Consider the following 25,913-nt stretch of genomic DNA (forward strand, 5'->3'; position numbering starts at 1 on the left):
GAAGCTCACCTGGGAAGAGCTAGACAGTACTATAAAGCCAGGAGGCTGAAAGCGGGACTGTAGAGGAAGGAGGCGGCTATCACTCCCTGGGATGAGGGAGGTGATCAGGGACAAGGAGGAAGTCCAGAGGGAGAATATGCCCTGAGATCCTGTCCTGGGAGTAAGGAGTCCAGCAAGAGGCTAGAAGAGGGTGAAGTAGCTATGGGGAGTACAGTAGGTTCCTGTGATAAGCCCAGAAACAGGTAAGAGAAGAGTGACTGGGTAGGAAGGAGCCTAGGGAAACAGTAACAGGGAAGGGGACTAAGCAGACCTGGATTACTGGATATAGGGTCCCTGGGCCAGAACCTGGTGTAGTGGTAGGGCCAAGGTGCCTCTGCCAGCCACTGGTATAGTGGCACAGAGCCTTGAGCTCGGGCTGAATACTGTCTGGAGAAGGTATTTGCACAGCGGCCCTGTTTGACTTTTTAACCCCGGAAGGACAAATGAGGACTTGGTCAGAGGCCCAAGTTACCAAAAGAGACTATCACAGAGAGCAGAAGAGGATACATAATGTCAGGAAAGCTACTTTCTCAGATCTAAACACAAGGAGGCACACTAGTGGTGAGTGGGTACTCTGTTACAGTCCTGTATATATGCATGTCATATGCGATACATATAGCTAGGTTTTGCCTGAAAGAGATGGCTTGGGAGCCTAAGAAGTGAGTTTGAAATACCTTGAACTCCCTGGATGTTTGCTCCTCAAACTCTAGCTCTGGTCTCCAGCTCAGCACTAGAAATGAAAACAAATATACAATATTGCTTTCCAGTTATTATGCAGTAGCAGTTGTCTTTATAGAAGACTGGGTGCAAATGGCTTCTTTATTTCTGATAAGCTCAATTTTCTGCCAGTCATTGTGCCCTCTCCCACACCCACTTCAAAGTATTAATGGGTGGAGGCAGCTAGGACAGGGAAATAGGTGGACAAGTCAGGCTGGGGTATACTGGACTACAGTGCTGGACTGAAGCACTGATGAGAGGGAGAGCAGAAAGCAGTGGAGAGCCAACACATGGCAAGCCGCCAGAAGAAGTGCTGAGATGCCATGCTGCCGCAGAGTGTCTCCATTTGAATGCTGTCCAAATACCAGCAGGGTCAGCTCAGCACTTTTTCCTTCAGAGGTTTATAAACTGATCTCCTTGCAGACTACTGTGTGTGGGTGTTTCAGATGAGTCCTTAAAACTCAAGGTCCTGTCTGTTCTGGAGCAACATTAAAAATCCCATTAATCTTTTCTCAAGACGAGGGGTCTGCCACAGGATCGCTAGCCAAGATTTTCCTTACATCCACGACTGCACAATGTGCTCTGATCCAGTTGTCTGTTCTCCAAAGTTGGCTGCATTTCAGTAGCATCTATTTATTTATTTTTAAAGTGTTTTGTGATCCATCCAGATGAGGAGGAGATGTTAAATAAATATGGTATGTGAAATGATAGTATTGTATCTGTAAATATGAAACGTTACATTGAATAAGATTTACTAACGAAATAACTTCAGTGACAGCCTAATAATGACAGTAAATGATTAAATGACAATTTATATTAAGTGATACAGATTACCTCATTATACCTTCAGTCAGCATTGCAGACTGGTGCTGGATCATATGCAATGTTATATTTAAAAAGCATGCCTGGTTTTGAAATGATATTTTAAAAAAATGTATCTGAACTTTGGCTATTAAAGTTTACAGCACTGACAAAAGAAATTAAAAATACATAAAACTTCTGCATAAACTGAAAAAACAAAAAACACACAAGTCACCACCACACCATGAACAAAATAGTTAAGATGTAGGGGGCAACTCCACTCAGCAGGCAAATGTATCTCACCAAAGGAAAGTCCACTAACCTGGATTTGGGGGAGGAAACTGAGGCTGGGTGTTTGAGAACCTATGAAGAAAAGGAGTACTTGTGGCACCTTAGAGACTAACAAATTTATCTGAGCATAAGCTTTCGTGAGCTACAGCTCACTTCATCAGATGCATTTGGTGGAAAATATAACCCTCTGTATTTTCCACCAAAGGCATCCGATGAAGTGAGCTGTAGCTCAAGAAAGCTTATGCTCAAATAAATTTGTCTCTAAGGTGCCACAAGTACTCCTTTTCCTTTTGCAAATACAGACTAACACAGCTGCTACTCTGAAACCTGAGAACCTATGGTAATTAAGCACTCAGATTCCATTGAAATTCAGTGAGGGCTGGGTGCCTATCTGCCTAGGATCCTTTGAAAATCTCATCTTTTAAGAATAAGAGGTAAATCTCTCTCCTAGCTGAGTTATTTGGCATAACTGTAAAGCTGGTTTTAATAAAATAATCTGCTGGTCACCACCTTTAAATTCTGATTTGCATACCCATTTATGCTAAGTGGGAACTCTCCTGACCCCTACAGAAATGATCAAAGATGTTAATTTTAGACATGCAATGAATTACACATAGACAGACTTATACTAAAATCCTTCCCCCAGTAAGTAACAAAGCATAAATGCTATTCAACAGTACAGGACTAGATCCTCTGCTTACACCAGTTCAGGTTGTAGCCCATATTGTTTATCACCAAATCTTGCTGTACAAGAGTACTGATGCACAATTAAATGCAAAATATTACATTAATATAATGTTACGCTTGAGATTTAACATTCACAGGCAGCAGAACATTCAGAACATTCTTCCTAACCATCAAGACTCCTAAAATATTCTAATATATGCTGTCCTGAGTAGGGAAACTTCCTGAATCAAGGCCATGTATGATAACTTTTGAGTTTTAGCCCCAGTCCTGCAAACAGATCAGGATCATTCAACTCATACCCACACTAAATCCCATTAAAGTAAACAGGGGTCCAAATGGGTATAGGAGTCCAACTGTTTGGATCGGATTCAGTTCTTAATATATATATGAATTTAGGCCAAATTATGACTAAAACTTCCCAACTCTATTGTGTATAAACTGTTATCCATAAATACAAATGCAGTGCATTTATTGTAACAAGATTTATCTTCAAATTACTTCATTGGACTATGGAATCATTTAAATCAAATGTAGGTGCAGCATTATAACGTTGATTTCAATATTTGGATCTCTAGACACACATTTCTGTGTTCCTGTATATGGAAAACAGCACTCTGGGCCCGAGTCTGATGTCCATACTCCTTAGGAGTTTTGCCTGAGAAAGGCCTTGCAGAAGTGAGGCAAAAATGCAATCATTCTTAAATTGGTTCATGATGGCTGGTGTTAACACACTGAACCATTTGTGCTTAAACTGGTTCTATCTAACCTGTTAAATTACAAATGATTCAGTTCTCTAGTGTAGGTACTGCTTGGGTCTCTGCCCTAAAGCCTCAGCACTTTGCAGCTATCCCAAACTCAACAGAGATTTCCCCCTAGAGCTTTGTATATCCCTATGGATCATTGAGTTTAGAAGGCTAAACCCTTCTGATTCCGTAAGTGGGAGTACAAACCATGCCCTCTTTGATAGGATGACACCACTGAAACTCCACAAGCTGTAATTCACTTATTTTTTCCACAGTTTTTTAATCATGGAAAGGATGATTTGGTCCTGAATTTGTTCTTAGAATAAAAATGTCTTCTCAGGCGTAAGTCCAGCTTCATGATACAATTTATTTTACAGAGCATTTTAAACAGGAGTGGCAAAATCATGGTAGCTGGTTTAAACTTAAGGCTGGAGAAATACGTTAATTCAACTTCTAGAAGAAGAAATCAGCCAGGAATCAGAATGACCAACTGTACTAAAAAATAATTAAAAGGGAAGAAATCCCAAGGATATATGTACCTTTCTAAATGATAGCACAGTGCTATTAGTACACAGGTCCAAAAAATAACAATTTGAAATGATCAAATAGGCATAAGGAAATTGGAAGAGAAATGGACCTCAGATGTTTTAGAAACTGGAAAACACAATACACTTTTGTATTGGTAAAAATGTAATTATGTCAAAAAGAGAAAAGGAGTACTTGTGGCACCTTAGAGACTAACAAATTTATTAGAGCATAAGCTTTCGTGAGCTACAGCTCACTTCATCGGATGCATTTGGTGGAAAAAACAGAGGAGAGATTTATATACACACACACAGAGAACATGAAACAATGGGTTTATCATACACACTGTAAGGAGAGTGATCACTTAAGATAAGCCATCACCAGCAGCAGGGGGGGGAAAGAGGAAAACCTTTCATGGTGACAAGCAAGGTAGGCTAATTCCAGCAGTTAACAAGAATATCAGAGGAACAGTGGGGGGTGGGGTGGGAGGGAGAAATACCATGGGGAAATAGTTTTACTTTGTGTAATGACTCATCCATTCCCAGTCTCTATTCAAGCCTAAGTTAATTGTATCCAGTTTGGAAATTAATTCCAATTCAGCAGTCTCTCCTTGGAGTCTGTTTTTGAAGCTTTTTTGTTGAAGTATAGCCACTCTTAGGTCTGTGATCGAGTGACCAGAGAGTTCTCCAACTGGTTTTGGAATGTTTGGAATCTGCTTTCATCCAGATCATACCACTCGATCTATTGTCTACAGCCAAGCGCTACGATATAACCGCATTTGCTCCAACCCCTCAGACAGAGACAAACACCTACAAGATCTCTATCATGCATTCCTACAACTACAATACCCACCTGCTGAAGTGAAGAAACAGATTGACAGAGCCAGAAGAGTACCCAGAAGTCACCTACGACAGGACAGGCCCAACAAAGAAAACAACAGAACGCCACTAGCCATCACCTTCAGCCCCCAACTAAAACCTCTCCAACGCATCATCAAGGATCTACAACCTATCCTGAAGGACGAGCCATCACTCTCACAGATCTTGGGAGACAGACCAGTCCTTGCTTACAGACAGCCCCCCAATCTGAAGCAAATACTCACCAGCAACCACACACCACACAACAGAACCACTAACCCAGGAACCTATCCTTGCAACAAAGCCCGTTGCCAACTCTGTCCATATATCTATTCAGGGGATACCATCATAGGGCCTAATCACATCAGCCACACTATCAGAGGCTCGTTCACCTGCGCATCTACCAATGTGATATATGCCATCATGTGCCAGCAATGCCCCTCTGCCATGTACATTGGCCAAACTGGACAGTCTCTACGTAAAAGAATGAATGGTCACAAATCAGACGTCAAGAATTATAACATTCAAAAACCAGTTGGAGAACACTTCAATCTCTCTGGTCACTCGATCACAGACCTAAGAGTGGCTATACTTCAACAAAAAAGCTTCAAAAACAGACTCCAAGGAGAGACTGCTGAATTGGAATTAATTTGCAAACTGGATACAATTAACTTAGGCTTGAATAGAGACTGGGAATGGATGAGTCATTACACAAAGTAAAACTATTTCCCCATGGTATTTCTCCCCCCCACCCCACCCCATCCCCCACTGTTCCTCACATATTCTTGTTAACTGCTGGAAATAGCCTACCTTGGTTGTCACCATGAAAGGTTTTCCTCCTTTCCCCCCCCCCCCCCCGCTGCTGGTGATGGCTTATCTTAAGTGATCACTCTCCTTACAGTGTGTATGATAAACCCATTGTTTCATGTTCTCTGTGTGTGTGTGTATATAAATCTCTCCTCTGTTTTTTCCACCAAATGCATCCGATGAAGTGAGCTGTAGCTCACGAAAGCTTATGCTCTAATAAATTTGTTAGTCTCTAAGGTGCCACAAGTACTCCTTTTCTTTTTGCAAATAGAGACTAACACGGCTGCTACTCTGAAATATGTCAAAAAGAAGTTCTGCCTCTTAATACTGAATAGAATTCTACATCACCAGACTCTGCCAAGAACAACCAAGTACCTTCTGTGTAAAAGGTTCACTAAACATGATCTAGAGCAGGGATACAGAGACTTGAAAAGCTAGCAGAAAGTCAATGGACGCTGGAGAAAAACAGACGCTATTTGGGAAATGGTAGATAATTTAGCCTTTAAGAGCAACTGTAAACACACCAAACTTTGAGGTACAAACTTTTGACATTTAGGTTCATTTATTAACGCTTAACCATTGTAACTGTCTCACATCCCATATCGATGTCAAGGCTTTCTATAGTCTCAAGCTAGATAAGATTGGATCAGATGCTCAACAGGTGTAAATCTTCAGAGCTCTACTATCAGTGTATCTCTAATGAAATCACTGAAGCTACATCCATTTACACCAGGTGAGGGTTTTTCCCAATATGTTTCAATGCTTTTTCTATTTATATTTATATACACTATTTCCCCATGTTTTTAAGTGAACAGTATTTTGGATCTGATTGCTAACGCTAGTGAGACAAGAAAATCTTCAAATCGGAAGAGAAAACAAGTAGGGTTAAATAATCCAGAGAGAGATAAAATCCAAAAAAGCTTGGAAGAGGTTGCAGTCCCAAAGAACTGCCATACATGTAGATAGAGTCTCTGGTGGGCATAGAGTGAGTCCTCAGACCTTATAGCTCCTAAGGTCCAGGTACCTGCTGTTATAATATAAATATTGCACAGTGCTCGGCTCCCATTTACTTACACACAACTGTAGCTACAGATTAGGAAAGCAAATTGGAGTAGTATGAAGCAGATAGCTCTGGAATTTGTTTACATACTGAGTGACTAGTCACAATTTTGGGGATTAGTGTTTGAAGTAGTCACAGATTGGAGATCATAGGGTAGAGTCAAAGAAGGAATTTGATTTTATATAGGGGCCATTAGTATAAGGAATTAGGTGACAATAGTTGGAGCAATGAGCTTTTAAATAGATGGTCATAGCAGTGACTGAGGATAGTCTTAAACTCTTTCAATCTTGATTTAAAACTTATCTGCAAGATGTAGTTCAAAGGAAAACATTTGCAGAGGGAATTGATCTAGTGATTTCAAGTTCCACCAAGAACAGCAGACAAAGGGAGAGTAGGTGGGTGAAAGGAGACAGAGCATCTAGTAGAAGAGATGGTTGGAGGGAGAAGGTAAAAAGTTGTAGATTTACAGACACAATTTCATTTATCTGGGTCATTTGTGTTTTAGATTATCAATTGGGTATGAGGCAGGTTTTTTTTCCCTCTGAATCATGCGATCTTATCTACACAATTTTTGTTCACTTTCTAAAAGTTATACTCTATACTATGCTATATTTGTAATTTTTCTTAAGTCTCTGGCTTAAACTAACAAATGCAAAGGCATTTTGATTGCCATACTTTCTTTAGCTCACTCTGTATATGCTGCAACAGCTAGTTATAATAGTGTTTTCATAACTCTCTGTTCTGAGACAACACTGAAGTACTGCAATGTGAGCAAAGTAAAGTGACAGCTGGAGATCAGTATTGCCTTGCTTTTGGTTCATGTAAGATGACTATTATTGAATAATTTTGGTATACAATAGTCAACAGTTGGAAAAGTTTCCTGGCAATGCTAGTAGTGACCTGGTCCTGACCACAGACAACCCAGAGAACCTCCAACGTATGCTAGATGCCACCAGTCAAGCTGCCGATTGGATGGGGCTCCGCGTCAATGCAAAGAAGTGCGCATCTCTCCACATCGATGGCAGCAAAAGGGACTCGGTGCAGACGACAGGGATCCAGATCCAGGTCGAGCCCGTCATCCCCCTCGCAGAGGGGCAGGCATATCGGCACGCCAATGGGTTTCCGTGTCCGGCAGACACCTGAGGACACCATCCAGGAGATTTTGCAGGATGCCACCAAGATCGACGCCTCCCTGCTAGCACCGTGGCAGAAGATAAATGCCCTAAACACCTTCCTGATCCCCCGCATTTCGTTCGTCCTAAGGGGATCCGCCATGGCGAAGGTACCCCTCAACAAGGCAGACAAGATTGTCCGGCAACTGGTGAAGAAGTGGCTGTTCCTTCCCCAGAGAGCCAGCAACAAGCTGGTCTATATCGCCCACAGGCATGGTGGTGCCAATTTTCCCCACGTGGGTGACCTGTGTGACATCGCGGTGATCACCCATGCCTTCCGCCTGCTGACGTGTCCCGACGCCATGGTAAGGAACATCACAGCAAACGCCCTCCATGATGCAACAAAGAAGCAGATCGGAAGAGTCCCCTCCGACCAAGACACTGCCAGATTCTTGAGCGGTTCCCTGGATGGTGAATTTGGACAGGATGGTGGCGACATTGCTTCACTGTGGTCCTGCGCTCAGAATGCCACGCATCGCCTGGGGAAGCGCATGGGCTGCCGCTGGGAGTGGTGCGAGGAGTGCCAGGAGCTGGGAGTCCTGGTGCCACAGATCAGGGTCCGATGACAACACTATCGTCACCCCGAGCGCCAAGGGCATTCTGAAAAGGACCCTGAAGGCAGCCATCCGCTCTCTGTATATGGAAACCTTGAAGCGTAAACCAGACTAGGGTAAAGCCTTCGAACTGACCAGCAAGTGGGATGCCAGCAACCACTTCCTCGCCAGGGGTGGCTTCACCCGTTTCGCTGACTGGCGGTTCATCCACCACGCCCGGCTCAACTGTGTCCCGCACAACAGAGCTATCCGCCATGGGAACCGATACAAGCGTTGCAGGAAGTGCGGCTACTTCAATGAGACCCTGCCCCACGTCCTGTGCAGCTTCAAGCCCCACTCCAGAGCCTGGCAGCTGCGCCACAACGCCATCCAGAACCGCCTGGTAAAAGCCATCACACCGTGCCTGGGGGAGTCACCGTAAACTGCGCCATCCCCGGTACTGACAGCCAGTTGCGACCTGACGTGGTAGTCACCGACGAGGCCCAGAAAAAGATCATCCTCATCGACATCACAACCTCCTTCGAGAACAGGACCCCGGCCTTCCGTGACACCCAAGGTTGTAAGCTTGAAAAATACACCCCCCTGGCAGACACCCCGAGAGCGAAGGGCTACGAGGTGCAGATGGATGCCCTGATCGTCGGAGCCCTGGGCACTTGGGACCCCTGCAACGAGCAAGTGCTGCGGACCTCTGGGATCGGTCGACGCTACACATGGCTCATGCGGCGCCTCATGGTCTCGGACACAATCCGATGGTCCAGGGACATCTACATCGAACACATCACCGGCCACCGACAGTACCAGGAGGTGTGAGCCAGTACAACATCGTGCATTAACTATGGGAAAGGGACTGAGAGACTTTTTCCATTGGACCATATGAACTGGAACCATAGACTCGCTGAACATTAAATCCCACCAAATGAGGGTAGATCCATCCTCATCATCGTATCCGCTCATTATATTCCACACCGGAACATAGCCATTATATGGACAACATACCCCCATATCTCAATATCTGTAATTTGACCAGTTAAACTTTTACCCCCAATTGGGGATATTGCAGATTATGTATTCCCTATGTCACCCGTTCCTAAACCGGATTTCACATCCCTTGATAATCTGTAATTTATTCCCTGATAACAAGAAACTTCTGTGCTTGAACTCTGTACCGCTTTCTTTTTACTTCATCATTATCTTAATAAAATTATTAAATCTGAGTTCAAATCCTGATTATAGGGCCAGAATTGTGCCTGCTCTGTCTGTACTAGTCTAGTGGTGTAAAGCCCCTGGAAAGCCCACTTCCACCTACCTGAGAATTCTCATTACATAGGTGAATCTCTAGCTGGCATCGAGCCAGCATATCCGCTCCCCTCAAGTCTTAAGTACAGAGGGCGTTTCTAGAGAAATGGTCAGTTGGCAGGAGTGCCTCTGCTCACCAACTGTCTCTGGCTGCCAGTGCATTAGTAGACTGTAGAATCTCTTCCTACTCTGACCATGCAGCGTTGGGGAAAGCCCTCAACCATTTCATCATCTTGGGCCAATATCCATTTGATCTCTATCCCCATGTACTCGAAGAAGAAAGGAGGATTTTCCTTAAAGGACTTAGCAATTAGGAAGGAGGGAAGTCTTCTCTCTCAGCTGCAATGAGGGGGGAAGAATTGTTCAAAAGTTCCAGTTAGGAAATCCAATGAAGAAGACAACATAGTTAATATTTTGGGTGACTGAGTCTACGCCCGAGTCCTTTCTGTTCCCTAACAAAAAAAGAATATAAATATAGTTGGGATAAGGAGAGAAAGACAATGCATAGGGAGAAAGTCACTGTGGACCCTAAAACAAGTCATATTAATTTAAAGAATAAAAAGAAATAATCAGCAGAAAATCCTACTGGGAAATTTGCCATACTGGAAAGATCTTCTGGTGATGTTTCACTGTGGCTGTTTTTTAAATTAGAGGATTCCTTAAGCTGCCCCTTTGCATTTAAAAACAAAAAGGAAAGGCTAAATCCAACCTTTGAATACCATGCCCTGACTGGTCATGTTGATAGTTTGAGCCATATCCAACCCTGGAGCAGCTGATTGGAATGCCATTGATTAATGAACTTGCTCCCAGTTACACGAAGTGTCTAAGAGATTTCTTTTGTATGGCGATATATTATTGCTGTCCTTCTGAGGTGACGTAATTCCCAAGGACTTCATATTCTGTGGTGGAGTTTGACATATTTTGATCAAACAAAGGGATTTTGAAGCAAAATGGGGTTCATGTGTGATTGGTCTGATCTTCTAGGTCAAGAACTGGGTTAGTACCTTACCTTTGCAAGTTACAATTGTTCTTTTGGATTGCACAGAGTTCTGTGCACAGTCTGATCTCCAAACTACACATTTGTTTTGCAGTAGAACTTGTAGATTCATAGATACTAAGGTCAGAAGGGACCATTCTGATCATCTAGTCCGACCTCCTTCACAGCGCAGGCCACAGAATCTCACCCACCCACTCCTACGAAAAACCTCACCTATGTCTGAGCTATTGAAGTCCTTAAATCATGGTTCAAAGACTTCAAGGATCAGAGAAGTCTCCCTCAAGTCAACCATGCCCCATGCTACAGAGGAAGGCGAAAAACCTCCAGGGCCTCTCCAATCTGCCCTGGAGGAAAATTTCTTCCCGACCCCAAATATGGCAATCAGCTAAACCCTGAGCATATGGGCAAGATTCACCAGATACTACAGAAAAATTCTTTCCTGGGTAACTCAGATCCCATCCATCTAATATCCCATCTCAGGGGATTAGGCCTATTTACCCTGAATATTTAAAGATCAATTACTTACCAAAATCACATTATCCCATCATGCCATCTCCTCCATAAACTTATCGAGTAGAATCTTAAATCCAGATAGATCTTTTGCCCCCACTGCTTCCCTTGGAAGGCTATTCCAAAACTTCACTCCTCTGATGGTTAGAAACCTTCGTCTGATTTCAAGTCTAAACTTCCTGGTGGCCAGTTTATACCCATTTGTTCTTGTGTCCACATTGGTGCTGAGCTGAAATAATTCCTCTCCCTCTCCTGTATTTATCCCTCTGATATATTTATAGAGAGCAATCATATCTCCCCTCAACCTTCTTTTAGTTAGGCTAAACAAGCCAAGCTCCTTATGTCTCCTTTCATAAGACAAGTTTTCCATTCCTCGGATCATCCTAGTAGCCCTTCTCTGTACCTGCTCCAGTTTGAATTCATCCTTTTTAAACATGGGAGACCAGAACTGCACACAGTATTCTAGGTGAGGTCTCACCAGTGCCTTGTATAACGGTACTAAAACCTCCTTATCCCTACTGGAAATGCCTCTCCTGATGCATCCCAAAACCGCATTAGCTTTTTTCACAGCCATATCACATTAACAGCTCATAGTCATCCTATGATCAACCAATACTCCAAGGTCCTTCTCCTCTTCCGTTACTTCTAATTGATGCGTCCCCAACTTATAACTAAAATTCTTGTTATTAATCCCTAAATGCATAACCTTATACTTCTCACTATTAAATTTCATCCTATTACTATTACTCCAGTTTACAAGGTCATCCAGATCCTCCTGTGTAATATCCCGATCCTTCTCTGAATTGGCAATACCTCTCAGCTTTGTATCATCTGCAAACTTTATTAGCACACTCTCACTTTTTGTGCCAAGGTCAGTAATAAAAAGATTAAATAAGATTGATCCCAAAACCGATCCCTGAGGAACTCCACTGGTAACCTCCCTCCAGCCTGACAGTTCTCCTTTCAGTAGGACCCGTTGCAGTCTCCCCTTTAACCAATTCCTTATCCACCTTTTGAAGTTCATATTGATCCCCATCTTCTCCAATTTAACTAATAATTCCCCATATGGCACAGTATCAAATGCCTTACTGAAATCTAGGTAAATTAGATCCACTGCATTTCCTTTATCTAAAAAAATGTTACTTTTTCAAATAATGAGATTAGGTTGGTTTGGCACGATCTGCCTTTTGTAAAACCATGTTGTATTTTGTCCCATTTACCATTGACTTCAACGTCCTTAACTAATTTCTCCTTCAAAATTTTTTCCAGGACCTTGCATACTACAGATGTCAAACTAACTGGCCTGTAGTTACCCGGATCAGTTTTTTTCCTCCTTTCTTAAAAATAGGAACTATATTAGCAATTCTCCAATCATTCGGTACTACTCCTGAGTTTACAGATTCATTAAAAATTCTTGCCAATGGGCTTGCAATTTCAGGTGCCAATTCCTTTAATATTCTTGGATGAAGATTATCTGGGCCCCTCGATTTAGTCCCAATAAGCTGTTTCAGTTTTGCTTCTACCTCAGATATGGTACCTCTATATCCTCCTTCCCATTTGTCATGCTACCATTATCCCCAAGATCCTCTTTAGCCTTATTAAAGACTGAGGCAAAGTATTTGTTTAGATATTGGGCCATGCCTAGATTATCTTTAACCTCCACTCCATCCTCAGTGTTAAGCAGCCCCATTTCTTCTTTCTTAGTTTTCTTCTTATTTATATGGCTATAGAACCTTTTACTATTGGTTTTAATTCCCTTTGCAAGGTCCAACTCTACTCGACTTTTAGCCTCACTCACTTTATCCCTACATCTTCTGACCTCAATTAGGTAGCTTTCCTTGCTGATTCCTCCTGTCTTCCACTCCCTGTATGCTTTCTGCTTCTTCTTAATCACCTCTCTGAGATGCTTGCTCATCCAGCTTGGTCTACAACCCCTTCCTATGAATTTTTTCCCCTTTCTTGGGATACAGGCTTCCGATATCTTCTGCAGCTTTGATTTAAAGTAATCCCAGGCCTCCTCTACCTTTAGATCCATAAATTCTTCAGTCCAGTCCACTTCCCTAACTAATTTCCTTAATTTTTGAAAGTCAGCCCTTTTGAAATCAAAAACCCTGTTCGCAGATTTATTTTTGTTAATCCTTCCATTTAGTTTGAACTGAACTAGCTCATGATCACTTGAGCCAAGATTGTCCCCTACAACCATTTCTTCTATGAGGTCCTCGCTACTCACCAAAATTAAATCTAAAATGGCATCCCCTCTAGTCGGTTCAGCAGCTACTTGATGAAGGAATCCATCAGCTATCGCATCTAGGAAAATCTGAGCCCTATTATTATTACTAGCACTGGTCCTCCAGTCTATATCTGGGAAGTTAAAGTCTCCCATGATCACGCAGTTTCCATTAGTATTTACTTTATTAAAGACATTAAAAAGGGCTCTATCCATATCCAAATTAGATCCCGGAGGTCTATAGCACACCCCAAGCACTATCGTAGTAGAGGCTTTACTAGTTTTCTTCCCCAATGTAATTTTTGCCCAGACGGACTCTGTCTTATCCATTGCATCGCTTCTTATTTCTTTACATTCTACCTCATCATCGATATACAATGCTACTCCACCACCTTTACCTTTGTTTCGGTCTTTCCTAAACAGCACATACCCTTCAATACCTGTAGTCCAGTCATGACTACTATTCCACCATGTTTCTGTTATCCCTATAATATCTGGTTTCACTTCCTGCACCAGTAGCTCTAGTTCCTCCATTTTGTTATCTAGGCTCCTCGCATTGGTGTATAAACATCTTAATTTTTGCTGTTTGGCCTCGCTCACATTTTGTACCCTATTAGACACAGTCATTCTACAGCCAGTATAACCTATTAGACTAGTATCCACACCACCCTCGCTCCTTATATACATTCTCCTACCCACAGCTGTATCCTTTCTTACTTCATCTTCTTCCCTCTCAATGCTAAAATCTGGCGTGGAGATTTCCTGGACATCTCCCATCCATCTCCCCCTAATTCCTAGTTTAAAGCTCTCTTTATCAGTTGTCAGAGTAGCAGCCGTGTTAGTCTGTATTCGCAAAAAGAAAAGGAGTACTTGTGGCACCTTAGAGACTAACAAATTTATTAGAGCATAAGCTTTCGTGAGCTACAGCTCACTTCATCGGATGCATTTGGTGGAAAAAACAGAGGAGAGATTTATATACACACACACACAGAGAACATGAAACAATGGGTTTATCATACACACTGTAAGGAGAGTGATCACTTAAGATAAGCCATCACCAACAGCGGGGGGGGGGAAGGAGGAAAACCTTTCATGGTGACAAGCAGGTAGGCTAATTCCAGCAGTTAACAAGAATATCAGAGGAACAGTGGGGGGTGGGGTGGGAGGGAGAAATACCATGGGGAAATAGTTTTACTTTGTGTAATGACTCATCCATTCCCAGTCTCTATTCAAGCTTAAGTTAATTGTATCCAGTTTGCAAATTAATTCCAATTCAGCAGTCTCTCGTTGGAGTCTGTTTTTGAAGCTTTTTTGTTGAAGTATAGCCACTCTTAGGTCTGTGATCGAGTGACCAGAGAGATTGAAGTGTTCTCCAACTGGTTTTTGAATGTTATAATTCTTGACGTCTGATTTGTGTCCATTCATTCTTTTACGTAGAGACTGTCCAGTTTGGCCAATGTACATGGCAGAGGGGCATTGCTGGCACATGATGGCATATATCACATTGGTAGATGCACAGGTGAACGAGCCTCTGATAGTGTGGCTGATGTGATTAGGCCCTATGATGGTATCCCCTGAATAGATATGTGGACAGAGTTGGCAACGGGCTTTGTTGCAAGGATAGGTTCCTGGGTTAGTGGTTCTGTTGTGTGGTGTGTGGTTGCTGGTGAGTATTTGCTTCAGATTGGGGGGCTGTCTGTAAGCAAGGACTGGTCTGTCTCCCAAGATCTGAGAGAGCGATGGCTCGTCCTTCAGGATAGGTTGTAGATCCTTGATGATGCGTTGGAGGGGTTTTAGTTGGGGGCTGAAGGTGATGGCTAGTGGCGTTCTGTTGTTTTCTTTGTTGGGCCTGTCCTGTAGTAGGTGACTTCTGGGTACTCTTCTGGCTCTGTCAATCTGTTTCTTCACTTCAGCAGGTGGGTACTGTAGTTGTAGGAATGCATGATAGAGATCTTGTAGGTGTTTGTCTCTGTCTGAGGGGTTGGAGCAAATGCGGTTATATCGTAGCGCTTGGCTGTAGACAATGGATCGAGTGGTATGATCTGGATGAAAGCTAGAGGCATGTAGGTAGGAATAGCGGTCAGTAGGTTTCCGATATAGGGTGGTGTTTATGTGACCATCGCTTATTAGCACCGTAGTGTCCAGGAAATGGATCTCTTGTGTGGACTGGTCCAGGCTGAGGTTGATGGTGGGATGGAAATTGTTGAAATCATGGTGGAATTCCTCAAGAGCTTCTTTTCCATGGGTCCAGATGATGAAGATGTCATCAATGTAGCGCAAGTAGAGTAGGGGCATTAGGGAACGAGAGCTGAGGAAGCGTTGTTCTAAGTCAGCCATAAAAATGTTGGCATACTGTGGGGCCATGCGGGTACCCATCGCAGTGCCGCTGATTTGAAGGTATACATTGTCACCAAATGTGAAATAGTTATGGGTCAGGACAAAGTCACAAAGTTCTGCCACCAGGTTAGCCGTGACAGTATCGGGGATACTGTTCCTGACGGCTTGTAGTCCATCTTTGTGTGGAATGTTGGTGTAGAGGGCTTCTACATCCATAGTGGCTAGGATGGTGTTTTTAGGAAGATCACCAATGGACTGTAGTTTCCTCAGGAAATCGGTGGTGTCTCGAAGATAGCTGGGAGTGCTGGTAACGAAGGGCCTGAGGAGGGAGTCTACATAGCCAGACAATCCTGCTGTCAGGGTGCCAATGCCTGAGATGATGGGGCGTCCAGGATTTCCAGGTTTATGGATCTTGGGTAGCAGATAGAATACCCCAGGTCCTGGCTCCAGGGGTGTGTCTGTGCGGATTTGTTCTTGTGCTTTTTCAGGGAGTTTCTTGAGCAAATGCTGTAGTTTCTTTTGGTAACTCTCAGTGGGATCAGAGGGTAATGGCTTGTAGAAAGTGGTGTTGGAGAGCTGCCTAGTAGCCTCTTGTTCATACTCTGACCTATTCATGATGACGACAGCACCTCCTTTGTCAGCCCGAGAGAACAGTCCTCTGTCCGTGAATGCCTCCCAGTGGCCATACATCCCAAAGCCCTCCTTACAGCACTACTGCCTAAGCCATCTGTTGACAGTCATAATCTTGTCACACCTTTGTTGCCCTTCTCTAGGAACAGGAAGGATCCCGCTAAAGATCACCTGAGCCTCAATTTCCTTAAGCATCTTCCCCAGCCTAGCATAGTCTCCCTTAATACTTTCCAGCGAGAATCTAGCCGTATCATTTGTTCCCACATGAAGGATAATTAGGGGATTCTTTCCCGCTCCCTTTAGGATCCTTTTCAACCTCAGGTCTACATCCTGTATCTTAGCACCCGGAAGACAGCACACCCTTCTATTCTCAGGATCAGCTCTAGTTACAGGCCTGTCTATTCTTCTCAATAAAGAGTCCCCGATCATATAGACCTGCCTTTTCCTGGTGATAGTGCTATTCTTCAGTCTCTCCCCTGTTCCCTCTGGCTGCAAGTTCTTTCCATTCCTATTTTCCCTTATAATCCTCTTCAACCCATCCTGTATCCTCCTGGGGCTCATATTTGGTGTAGTCTCCCTTGACTCTTCCCCTTTTCCTATAGGACTAGCCTCTCTTCTCTTCTTCCTTACCCTTCCACCTTCAACAAGTACCTGCTGAGCCCCTTCTTCATTTTCCAACTCTGCAAACCTATTCCTAAGCTCTATTTCTCCTTCACTAGCCCGTCTTTTTCTCTGCCTGGTTCTTTGAGTCACATGTTTCCACTGACCACTTTCCTCACCCAGTCTCCCCTCAAAATTCCCCAGCCCTGCTTCCATCTGTGAGTCTGAGCTTTTCCATTCAGATACCTCATATCTTTGCTCCATCATCTGCTCAAACCCCTTCCTAAACTCAACGAGACTTTCCACCTGCATCTCCAAACCTCGGATCTTTTCCTCCATCAGCTCTATCAGACAACATTTCATGCAGAAAAAACTCTTACCGGTTCCTCCCTCCAGGATCATGTACATACCACAGCTTCCACATCCAGTCATCCTCAATGTGTCTTCCACTACAGGAGTCACTCCCAGAGCTGCCTCTGTATCTGTCATCGCCTTCTTACCTAAGTCCTGTTAATCTGGGAAACACAAGGCACACCAAAAAGACTACCTCCCCCCCCAGCAAAAGCAAACCCCAAACAAGCACCACAATCCAAACTCCTCCAACAGAACTCCCACTCAAATTCCCCTGTTTAGAGCTCTGTTTGCTAGCTCCTGTGCCGCTGCAGCTGTCTGTGCCCCTGCCTGACTGGCTGGCTGGCTACCTTTATAGGGCCCCTAGTCAGGGGCACAGGGTATGTAATGAAACTCCGGCTGCTGGCCTGTGTCAGCCAGATTGGGCTGTGGAGTTATAAAATTGTAGTGTAGATGTCTGGTCTTGGTGTGGAGTCTGGTCTGGGACTTTCTGCTCACAGGACCCTGTGAGCAGTGAGTCCCAGACTAGAGGCTGGGCCCAATCATCTGCAATTTGATAGCCCCAAAACCAGAGTCAGCTGACACAGGCCAGCTACAGGTTATGTCTAATCAGAGATAGAAAGCCCACAGCTGGCTCAGGTCAGCTGACTCGACCTTGCAGGGCTCAGGCTCTGGGACTGAAAAATTGCTTTCCGATATTTGGACTTGGACTGGAGCCCAAGCTCTGGAACTTTGCAAGAGTGGAGGGTCTGAGCCTGAACGTTTAACCAGGTATCTTTGTAGGCCCAGCAGCCCAAGTCTGAGTCAGTTGACCCAGGACAGCCACAGCCATGCTTCAGGGTTTTTATCCTTGTGTAGACATACCCATAGAGATCCTGACTGACATGGAGGTCCCAGGTACAATCACATAATAAGAGGGCCCCTGTTCCAAACAGTTTGCTCCCTAAATAGACAAGACAAAGGGTGGGAGGGAAACAACTTGCCTAAGGTCACCCAGCAAGTCAGTGGCAGAGCTGGGAAGAGAGCACAGGTCTCCTAGATCCTAGTCAAGAGCCCAATGCATCAGCCCATGCTGACTTGAGGTAAGAATGGCAAAGGGGTGTTTCCTTTTAGCTCTGTGGATACCTGCACTAGACTTCCGTGGACTCCTGCATTCCCGGGGAGGGCCCTCTGCTAAATTCAGTTGTATGCTGTTGGCTGGCCCCTAGGAAAGGAGCAGATGGTCTCAGGCCAGTTCCTAGGAGCCAGGTGTCTACACCTGCCTTGCTGGCCAAGGTCAGTAACTGGCTTTCTTGTTGGCAGCCTCTAAGAAGGCAGGGGGCCCCAGGACATGGAACCGAAACTAGCCTTTCCCCTCCTAGAGGCGCCGGCTCCCAAGAGCCAAGGTATGGCACAGGGCAGCCACACACAGCTGCCGCCTACTCCCTAGGTAGTCTAGCACCGCTCCTCGCACTGGGGTGGAGCCACGGGCTCCATGTCCTGGGCCGGGCGTGGGAGAGGGGTAGAGGCACCAAGGGGCCCCCCGGGCAGCCATGAATGGGGCCCTCGAGGAGCTCCTGGCAGCCCAACGCGGCGCTCCCAGAACCGTCCACGGGATCCAGCGGGATCGGGCGCTCGCCGCCCGCCCCGGTCAGGGACCCAGCAGCAGGTTGCGGAGGTGCCCGCGCAGGCGAGGCTGGGGGTGCCACGGTCCCGCTCGGTGGCTGGCGCGTCCGCCCTCGCGCCTCCCTCTCAGGCTCCCCCGCGGCTGCGGCTCGGCTCCGGCACACAGGCGCACGGCGGAGCCTCCCCGGCGCGGCCGCTCGCTCTCTGCGCTGGCTGGGGGGAGCGCCGCGTCGCCTTTTTTTCTTCCCCAGCCCCGACGAGGCTTCAGGGCGATCCCACCCCTCTCGGCATGAGTGCGGGGAGAGTGGAGAGCGTCTCGGCGGCGCTGGAGGAGGCCAGCTCTACAGGCGGTAGGACTGGGCGAGCATGTTGGGCTTGGATTCTTGTTAAGCAGAAACCTTGCAACTTGTCGAGGCCCCCCTCCCCTCCCCTCTTTTGCCGCTTGGCCCGAGAGGAACAAATCTGCGCTGGCTGTGGAAAGAGGGAGGCGATTAATGCATGGGATCCAGGTCAGAGAAATGTCAAATGCCTAGGACAGTCTATCCTAAGGGGTCCACTGTGAACCTTGCTGGTGCTCTTGCCTTTCCTGACATTAACGGAGGCTAGATATGAAGCTGCCCAATGCAACCTGCACATGTTCTTTCCGATTGCTAACTCTCACATGACGTTATTTTGATCAGACACACTTGTGCTTCCCTGCGTGTGTTGTGTCTGAGTAAAAACCAAAACTATCTAGTGGAAGACAGTGCCACTCTTTGAAAGAGAAACACTCGCTGGCCGATCTTTTCTTGTTTTCCTTGTGTTTTGCAGTTCAGCATATTCCAAAGAAACTGCATGGAGTAACTTGCATTTTAGAAAAGAAACCAGGGGGTAGGGGTTACAGTTTACACCCACCGTACACAGGAAACTGATTTTATTTAGATATGATGGATGGAGAGAATGTATTGGAACTGTTTGGATGGAGAGACTGTATTTTTATTTAAACTGCTGGTATTATGCATGATGCCCACTTCTTAACAGCCTGCTGGGTATGGAGAGAAGTGAGAATTCATGCAGAACTCTTGCAAAATAACATTCCCTGATCCTTTTGACATGTATTTGTCAAGGAAAGAGACAAATGTGTTAATATTTCCTGCTGTATTCTTAGACTCCTGCTTGCAAACTGCTTGGTGCCAAGTATAGAAGAGCATTGGCCTTGAAGTGAGGTTACATAAAGAAAGGCAGCAGAGTCCTAGCCGCTGCCTGCTTCCTGCTGCTTCAAAGTGTCTTCTAAGCAAAAGTCTCTGAGCCATGTGCGCTCTATAGGATTGTACCCACCATCCACTCACTGGCCTAGTCCCCAGGCAGTGTTCTGCTTTCATCTACTTTTCTCCTGTTCAAAAATTAGGACTTGCAGTTTTACAGACAGGAGATTAGGGCACTTGAACTTTATAAAGGAATCTTGATCAGTGTGTGTGTGTGTGTGTGTAATCCTGTTTTTTAGGCTATATTGTTAAACTGTATATTTGTATCGTATGACAGAAAAAATAAGCTCTGCTTTAAAAACAACGGGTCTTTTTAGTCTGAGAAGTAACTCTGTAGAAGTGATGCTGTGATACTCGATATTTCTTGTAAGCTGTGGAAACTTGGCCTAGTAATCACTGAGACCCAAGTAAAGACTTTTTCCTGTCAGAATTAGTCTCTACTTGGAATCTAAAAATCAAGCTGGTTTCTTTCTTTCTCATATTATCTCCTGTAGTAAATATTCTACATGCCACGATTCCCTCAGTCACACCTGTGAAATCCCCATTCAAGGCTCATAGGGTTAAACAGGTGGAACTAAGGTCATAATTCGGAGGCAGTGGGGTTTCACAGCTGTTTCTGAGGCATAATTTGGCCTATGGATTGTTACTAGAAGTGATGTGTAAGAAGGGGTGAATGCAGCATGATTTTTCACTTCACAGGTAGAGTTTTCAGAGTTAGTAGTAAGGGGGAAATGTTTGCATGTAAACTGAGGAAATAAGATCTGAAACACTGGGACATAATAAACATGAAATGACTAGATGCTGTTTTTACAGAAATACTTTTTTTAGTTGAACCTGCACTTTAAAGTTTTAACATGCATGTTCAACAGAATTACTCTTTTGGTTCACTCGACGTGAATCTTGCTTGCTCATAGAATTTTTAATGGGCATCTCTTTAGGATACATTAGCATTTTCACTACGTAGTGAAAGCAAAGTGTGAATTTTTACAAAAATATAAAGCACACAGTGTACACTATTTTGCCAGGAAATCTTAGAGGAAAAAAGTTGTTGACCACATCTACTTTATTGTAATTACAAGGCTCAAAATAAATGGCTCCTTTTTATATAGGATTATTGTACCTTGGCTCATCGCTCATAATAATTAGCCTGATTTTTCTTGCCCCTGATCTTGCAAATATTACACATGTGCATTAGTGCACTCAGCTGGACTTCTCTGGGACTATTTATGAGTAAAGTAATGCATGTGTATCAGTCTCTGCTGGATTTTGGTCTTTACCTTGAAAACTCTTAGTTTTATCTTAGTTACCCAGGATAAAGCATAGCATGATATTTGTACTTACAATATTAGGATTTAATGTTGTTTAGAGTAGAATCTTGTAAAACTATTTTGGATAAATGTTGTTCAGCATTGCTAAGTGTCTTACAACTTGACCATTTAAAGGGGCAGTGTCCAATCAATTTAGGCCCTTTTTGTAAAACTTTGTGCTTACCACAATCTGTTTTCAAGAGAGTTGTTTCCATGATTTCTTTTTTCAAGTTCCAATGAAAGTAGCTTTTTAAATGTAAGTATATGTGTACTGCAGCGTCTGTACCATGAACGTTTCAGCATTTTGCTGCCACTGCATGAGAATCAGAAACTGAAACTGTCCACAAAAGTGCTACTGTTCCTCTGCATCACTTTCTAAGCTGCATATAATGTGAAAAGTAAACAAACTGCATTAATGATAAGTCTGTTAGGTTTTAAACTGTTTTAGTGATGTTAACAACAGAGATAAGGACATCTGTGTTTGTTTTTCAAACTGACAGTGCCTTTCCATATTTTATCGATGGGAAGTTACCATATTGAATCTTAAAGGCCACATTTTACAACAAATTGCCTACAATGGGAGCAACACTGATTGCTGATGTAGTCAGGAAATGCCCCCACTCCTAGAGATGGATGCAGATTAAGGTTGAGCCATATTGGTAGGGCAGTGTCCATTCCTGTGTTATAGATGTTCTACTGATGAATAGACCAGGTTACACTGGTTGTAGTGTTGGGATTCTGGTGTTTTCACAAATAAAACCTTTACAAAATCCATGTGTTTCTTTTATAAAAGATTTTTTTAAAAAAAAGCTAAATGGAGAGAGAGGACTATGCTTTGTTTTGCAGTTCTCTCCTCTCCACCCCAAAATCTATTTTACAATTCAAGAAAGCAGCTATTATGCATATTAAATATATAGTAGATTCCACAAGAAATATTATGAAGACGTATTTACATGACTTTAAGATTTGGTTATGGGATCATAGTTATCTTGTCTGTTTTTTGCTCCCCTCCATGCTTATGGGAGATTCTTGTGCAACAGTGCGAAGTAAGTAGTATTAACACTTTTCCATCAAGACCTGATTTCAGCACCTGAAGGCATCTCTGGGAGAAAGACACTAGAAGAAATTAAGTGAGAGACAGGTAGAGAAAGGGGAAGGAGAAGCTACATGGGGAGAAGGATGAAAAGAGACTTGCTAGGAAAGGAAAAGGAAAGACAGTTGCAGAGAAAGGAGAAAAGAAGGTAAAGGAGGCCTTCACAAAGCACTTCAACTAATACCATAAGAACAAGGTGTATTGAAAAAGATAGGGACCCAGTTTGGTAGTGCTAGAGCAGGGAACTGTAAATTACACCCACTGATGCCAGTCCATTCCCCTTGTATCCCAGACTGGATTCACCCCCTGTGGAGGGCAGACAATGCTGCTATCAGTATCTTCCACTGATGTTCCCAACAGGGTAGCTGCTAGAGTTTGTTCTGGGTTCTAGGAATTCTGCAGTGGGGAGGAACTGAACCAATTTCTCCCAGGAGTCCTTGGTCAGTCTTTCTGCTCGAATTATTCCACTTTTTTGGGTGCGCAAGATCTCCTTCCAGGATAAGGAAGATTGTGGCTATTTTGTGCTGCTGCAGTCTTGTTCCAGTGGACTTTTTACCTTTGGGGTCTTCTGCCATGTTAACCTGAGCCTGGAGAAAATCTAGCCCTTTGTGTAGTGGTTTTTATGCTCCCTTTAGGGGCACTGAATTGGCTTAAATATGCTATTTCCAAGCTGTGCACGTTCCTGCAGACATTATGAATACACAAGGAACAAATGAAATGGACTCATGACCTGAAATGTGAGGGAGGAAAATCAGTATTTTAAATGGAAAAGTATGCAGTCTACAAGGGAAAGTGACATAACATTTAAGGGAGAATGGCAAACAATGTAAATTAATATATAATAATATATAATAATGAACTTGTCTCCTTTTGTCACTGTATAGCAGATATTTCAAAAGTGGGCGATGTTGTACACAATCCTGTGTTAGTAAACACCTAAACTCCAGTTGACTTCATGAAGTTTTGGCATTCCTTGTGCACCCAAAAATCAGGCTCCAAAAGCACTGCAGTAACTAGATATTCCACAACAATACGTTGAAGAGAAGATGTTGAGTCTTTAGTTTGAATATCCTTTTGTTGGCATAGGTCATAATCTCATGTCTGAGTAACTAACTATTTTTAGATTAATTATGTGCAAAATTCTGTAGAGGTCCTCACTTCACATTATACAGTTAAAGTACCTTGGCTTCCCTCTGAAGAGCAATTTTACAGGGTTTGTTTCCTGTCTATTTTGCATTGTTGAGCAGTTACTATGCAAGCTAAGGGTACTGATGAATAAGCAAATATACTTGAAGTTTCTCCAGACATACAAGGTTTGATGCAGTTACTCTTTTCCCAGAGTTTATTCAACTGTTGTAAAATATGTTGAAGCAGATTGTGTCTATCAGTTAATGCAGCTATAAAAAGACAAAATTGCACACATCATGGAAAGCTTTTATATTTGAATCAGATGTACACTTAAGATTGTCTTTTGGTTAGAGCTGAATATTTGATATGTACAACATTTAGCTGTATTTTATCCTGCATCAAATGCAAGCTGTGCAACTCCCAGGCTTGTCCTGGGTCCATTTCTATGAATAGGACTCAAGTGGGAGGAACCGCTTATTGCTATACCTTCTTAACCCACCTCCAGCAATAGCACTGAAAGGGAAAGCCCTAACTTGTTCTTTTCATCACCAAACACTCCCCTCTTGCAGCAGGGATCTCTACAAATAACAAGTTGATGTTGGCAGGCAGGTAGATTAAATGGATGCTGTGACCTGGATCTGGAGTTGTTACCACATAATAATGGACCCTGCAGTAACGGTAGTAAATATTTTTAGTGGTAACTCACTGAATGTTTTTTTTACACCACAACTGCAGTAAAACTCTATTCCTTGGATTTATTGTTGGTGGGTTTCCTTACAGTAATAATGTTTCCTCTGCCCCTTCCAAAATAGCTCAATTGCTCACGGGGAAACAATCGACTAAGAGGTGGGTGCATAACTGTCTGCTTGTCTGAAGTTTTAGAAATAGTTTTCATAAGCAGCACTGTTCATTTAATATTTTGTATTAGTAGTGGCTTCTGCTATTACTTGACATGAATGAAAAATGGTGCACAAGGTTGTGAAGCGGGCTAAAAGTCAACTGTGTTTTAATAACAGCTACAGACAGTAACAACTACAGTCAATACAGCACTCTTATTTATTGGCATGCATTCTGATTGATAGACATGGTGCTCATTCTGGGGAGGCAAGGAGAACATTTGGGAGGCACCTCATCCTTTTCAGCGGGGCAGGATCTGTCTATGTTTCAAATCTGTGCAGTAGGAGGTAGGCCTGGCTAAAAACTTGCATGGGCACCAAGTCTCCACAGAATTTGACCTGTGATTTAGTTGGCTATTCTGTATGGTGCTACCTGGAGGTCTGATGGTCTGCATATGTTTTGTTTTTGTTCTAGCCATCCCTGCAGAATCCTACCCTAACTAGCAGGATCTCTCCTTGCCACTGCTGTGCTCACTAGGGCCAAATTTGGCCCATAGTCTATAGAGTTGGGCAGTGATGTGCTGCCAAAATCTTAACAACCGGTTCCCTCCTCACCCCACGAGGGGGTCGTGGCCCGCCCCCTGGGACTCCTGGCCCATCCAACCCCCCATGTTCCTTGACCCCCCCGACTCCTGCGCCCCATCCATCCCTGTCCCCGACTGCCGCTGGAACCGGGCAGGAGGGTCTCGTGGGCCACCGTAATGGGTGCTCACCCCGCCCCTAAGAGACAGAGGGACCTGCCGGGGGTGAGGTGGGGAGTCCCAGCGGGGCTTACCTGGGGCGGCTCCCGGGAAGCATCTGGCAGGTCTCTCTGACTCCTAGGGGCGGAGTAGCGAAGCTAGGGGGGAAACAGAGGGAGCAACTGACTCCGTGGGTGCTCCGGGGCTGGAGCACCCACAGGGAAAATTTGGTGAGTGCAGAGCACCCACCGGCAGCTCCCGCCCCAGCTCACCTCGCCTTTGCCTCCTCCCCCTCCCCTGAACACCCCACCCCACTCTGCTTCTCCGCCCCCTCCCCAGCTTCCCACGAATCAGCTGTTCACGCGGGAAGCCGGGGAGGGCTGAGAAGCAAGCAGCAGCTTCGCGCTTAGGCCCAGGGAGGCGGAGGTGAGCTGGGGCTGGGAGCGGTTCCCCTGCGCGCCTCCTGGGTTACCTGCTGCGGCACGGGTGGCCCTCCTCCTGCCCCTCCGCCACAGCTTGCCTCCTCGCTGCCTCCCTGGGCCTGAGCACGAAGCTGCCGCCTGCTTCTCAGCCCTCCCAAGCTTCCTGCACGAACAGCTGATTCACAGGAAGCGGGGGGTGGGGGCAGAGAAGCAGAGCAGGGCGGAGTGTTCAGGGGAGGAGGCAGAGCTGGGGCAGGGCGGGGAGCTGCTGGTGGGTGCTCTGCACCCACCAAATTTTCCCCATGGGTGCTCCAGCCCTGGAGCACCCGTGGAATCG

At 44.5% G+C, this 25,913-nt stretch overlaps 1 protein-coding gene across 2 annotated transcripts in view; it reads left to right on the plus strand.

The window, feature by feature from the left end:
• The first annotated feature begins 18,738 nt into the window (after nt 1-18,738).
• Nucleotides 18,739-25,913, plus strand: part of KCNIP4 (potassium voltage-gated channel interacting protein 4) — an 849,263-nt gene continuing 842,088 nt past the window's right edge. For both annotated transcript variants that reach the window (XM_038400064.2, XM_038400062.2), the window contains exon 1: nt 18,739-19,156. In XM_038400064.2, the coding sequence (XP_038255992.1) occupies nt 19,096-19,156 (61 nt within the window). In that variant the 5' untranslated portion in view covers nt 18,739-19,095. The remainder of the gene's footprint in view (nt 19,157-25,913) is intronic.

This window comes from Dermochelys coriacea, chromosome 4, assembly GCF_009764565.3.
Source record: "Dermochelys coriacea isolate rDerCor1 chromosome 4, rDerCor1.pri.v4, whole genome shotgun sequence".
Classification (NCBI taxonomy): Eukaryota; Metazoa; Chordata; order Testudines; family Dermochelyidae; genus Dermochelys; species Dermochelys coriacea.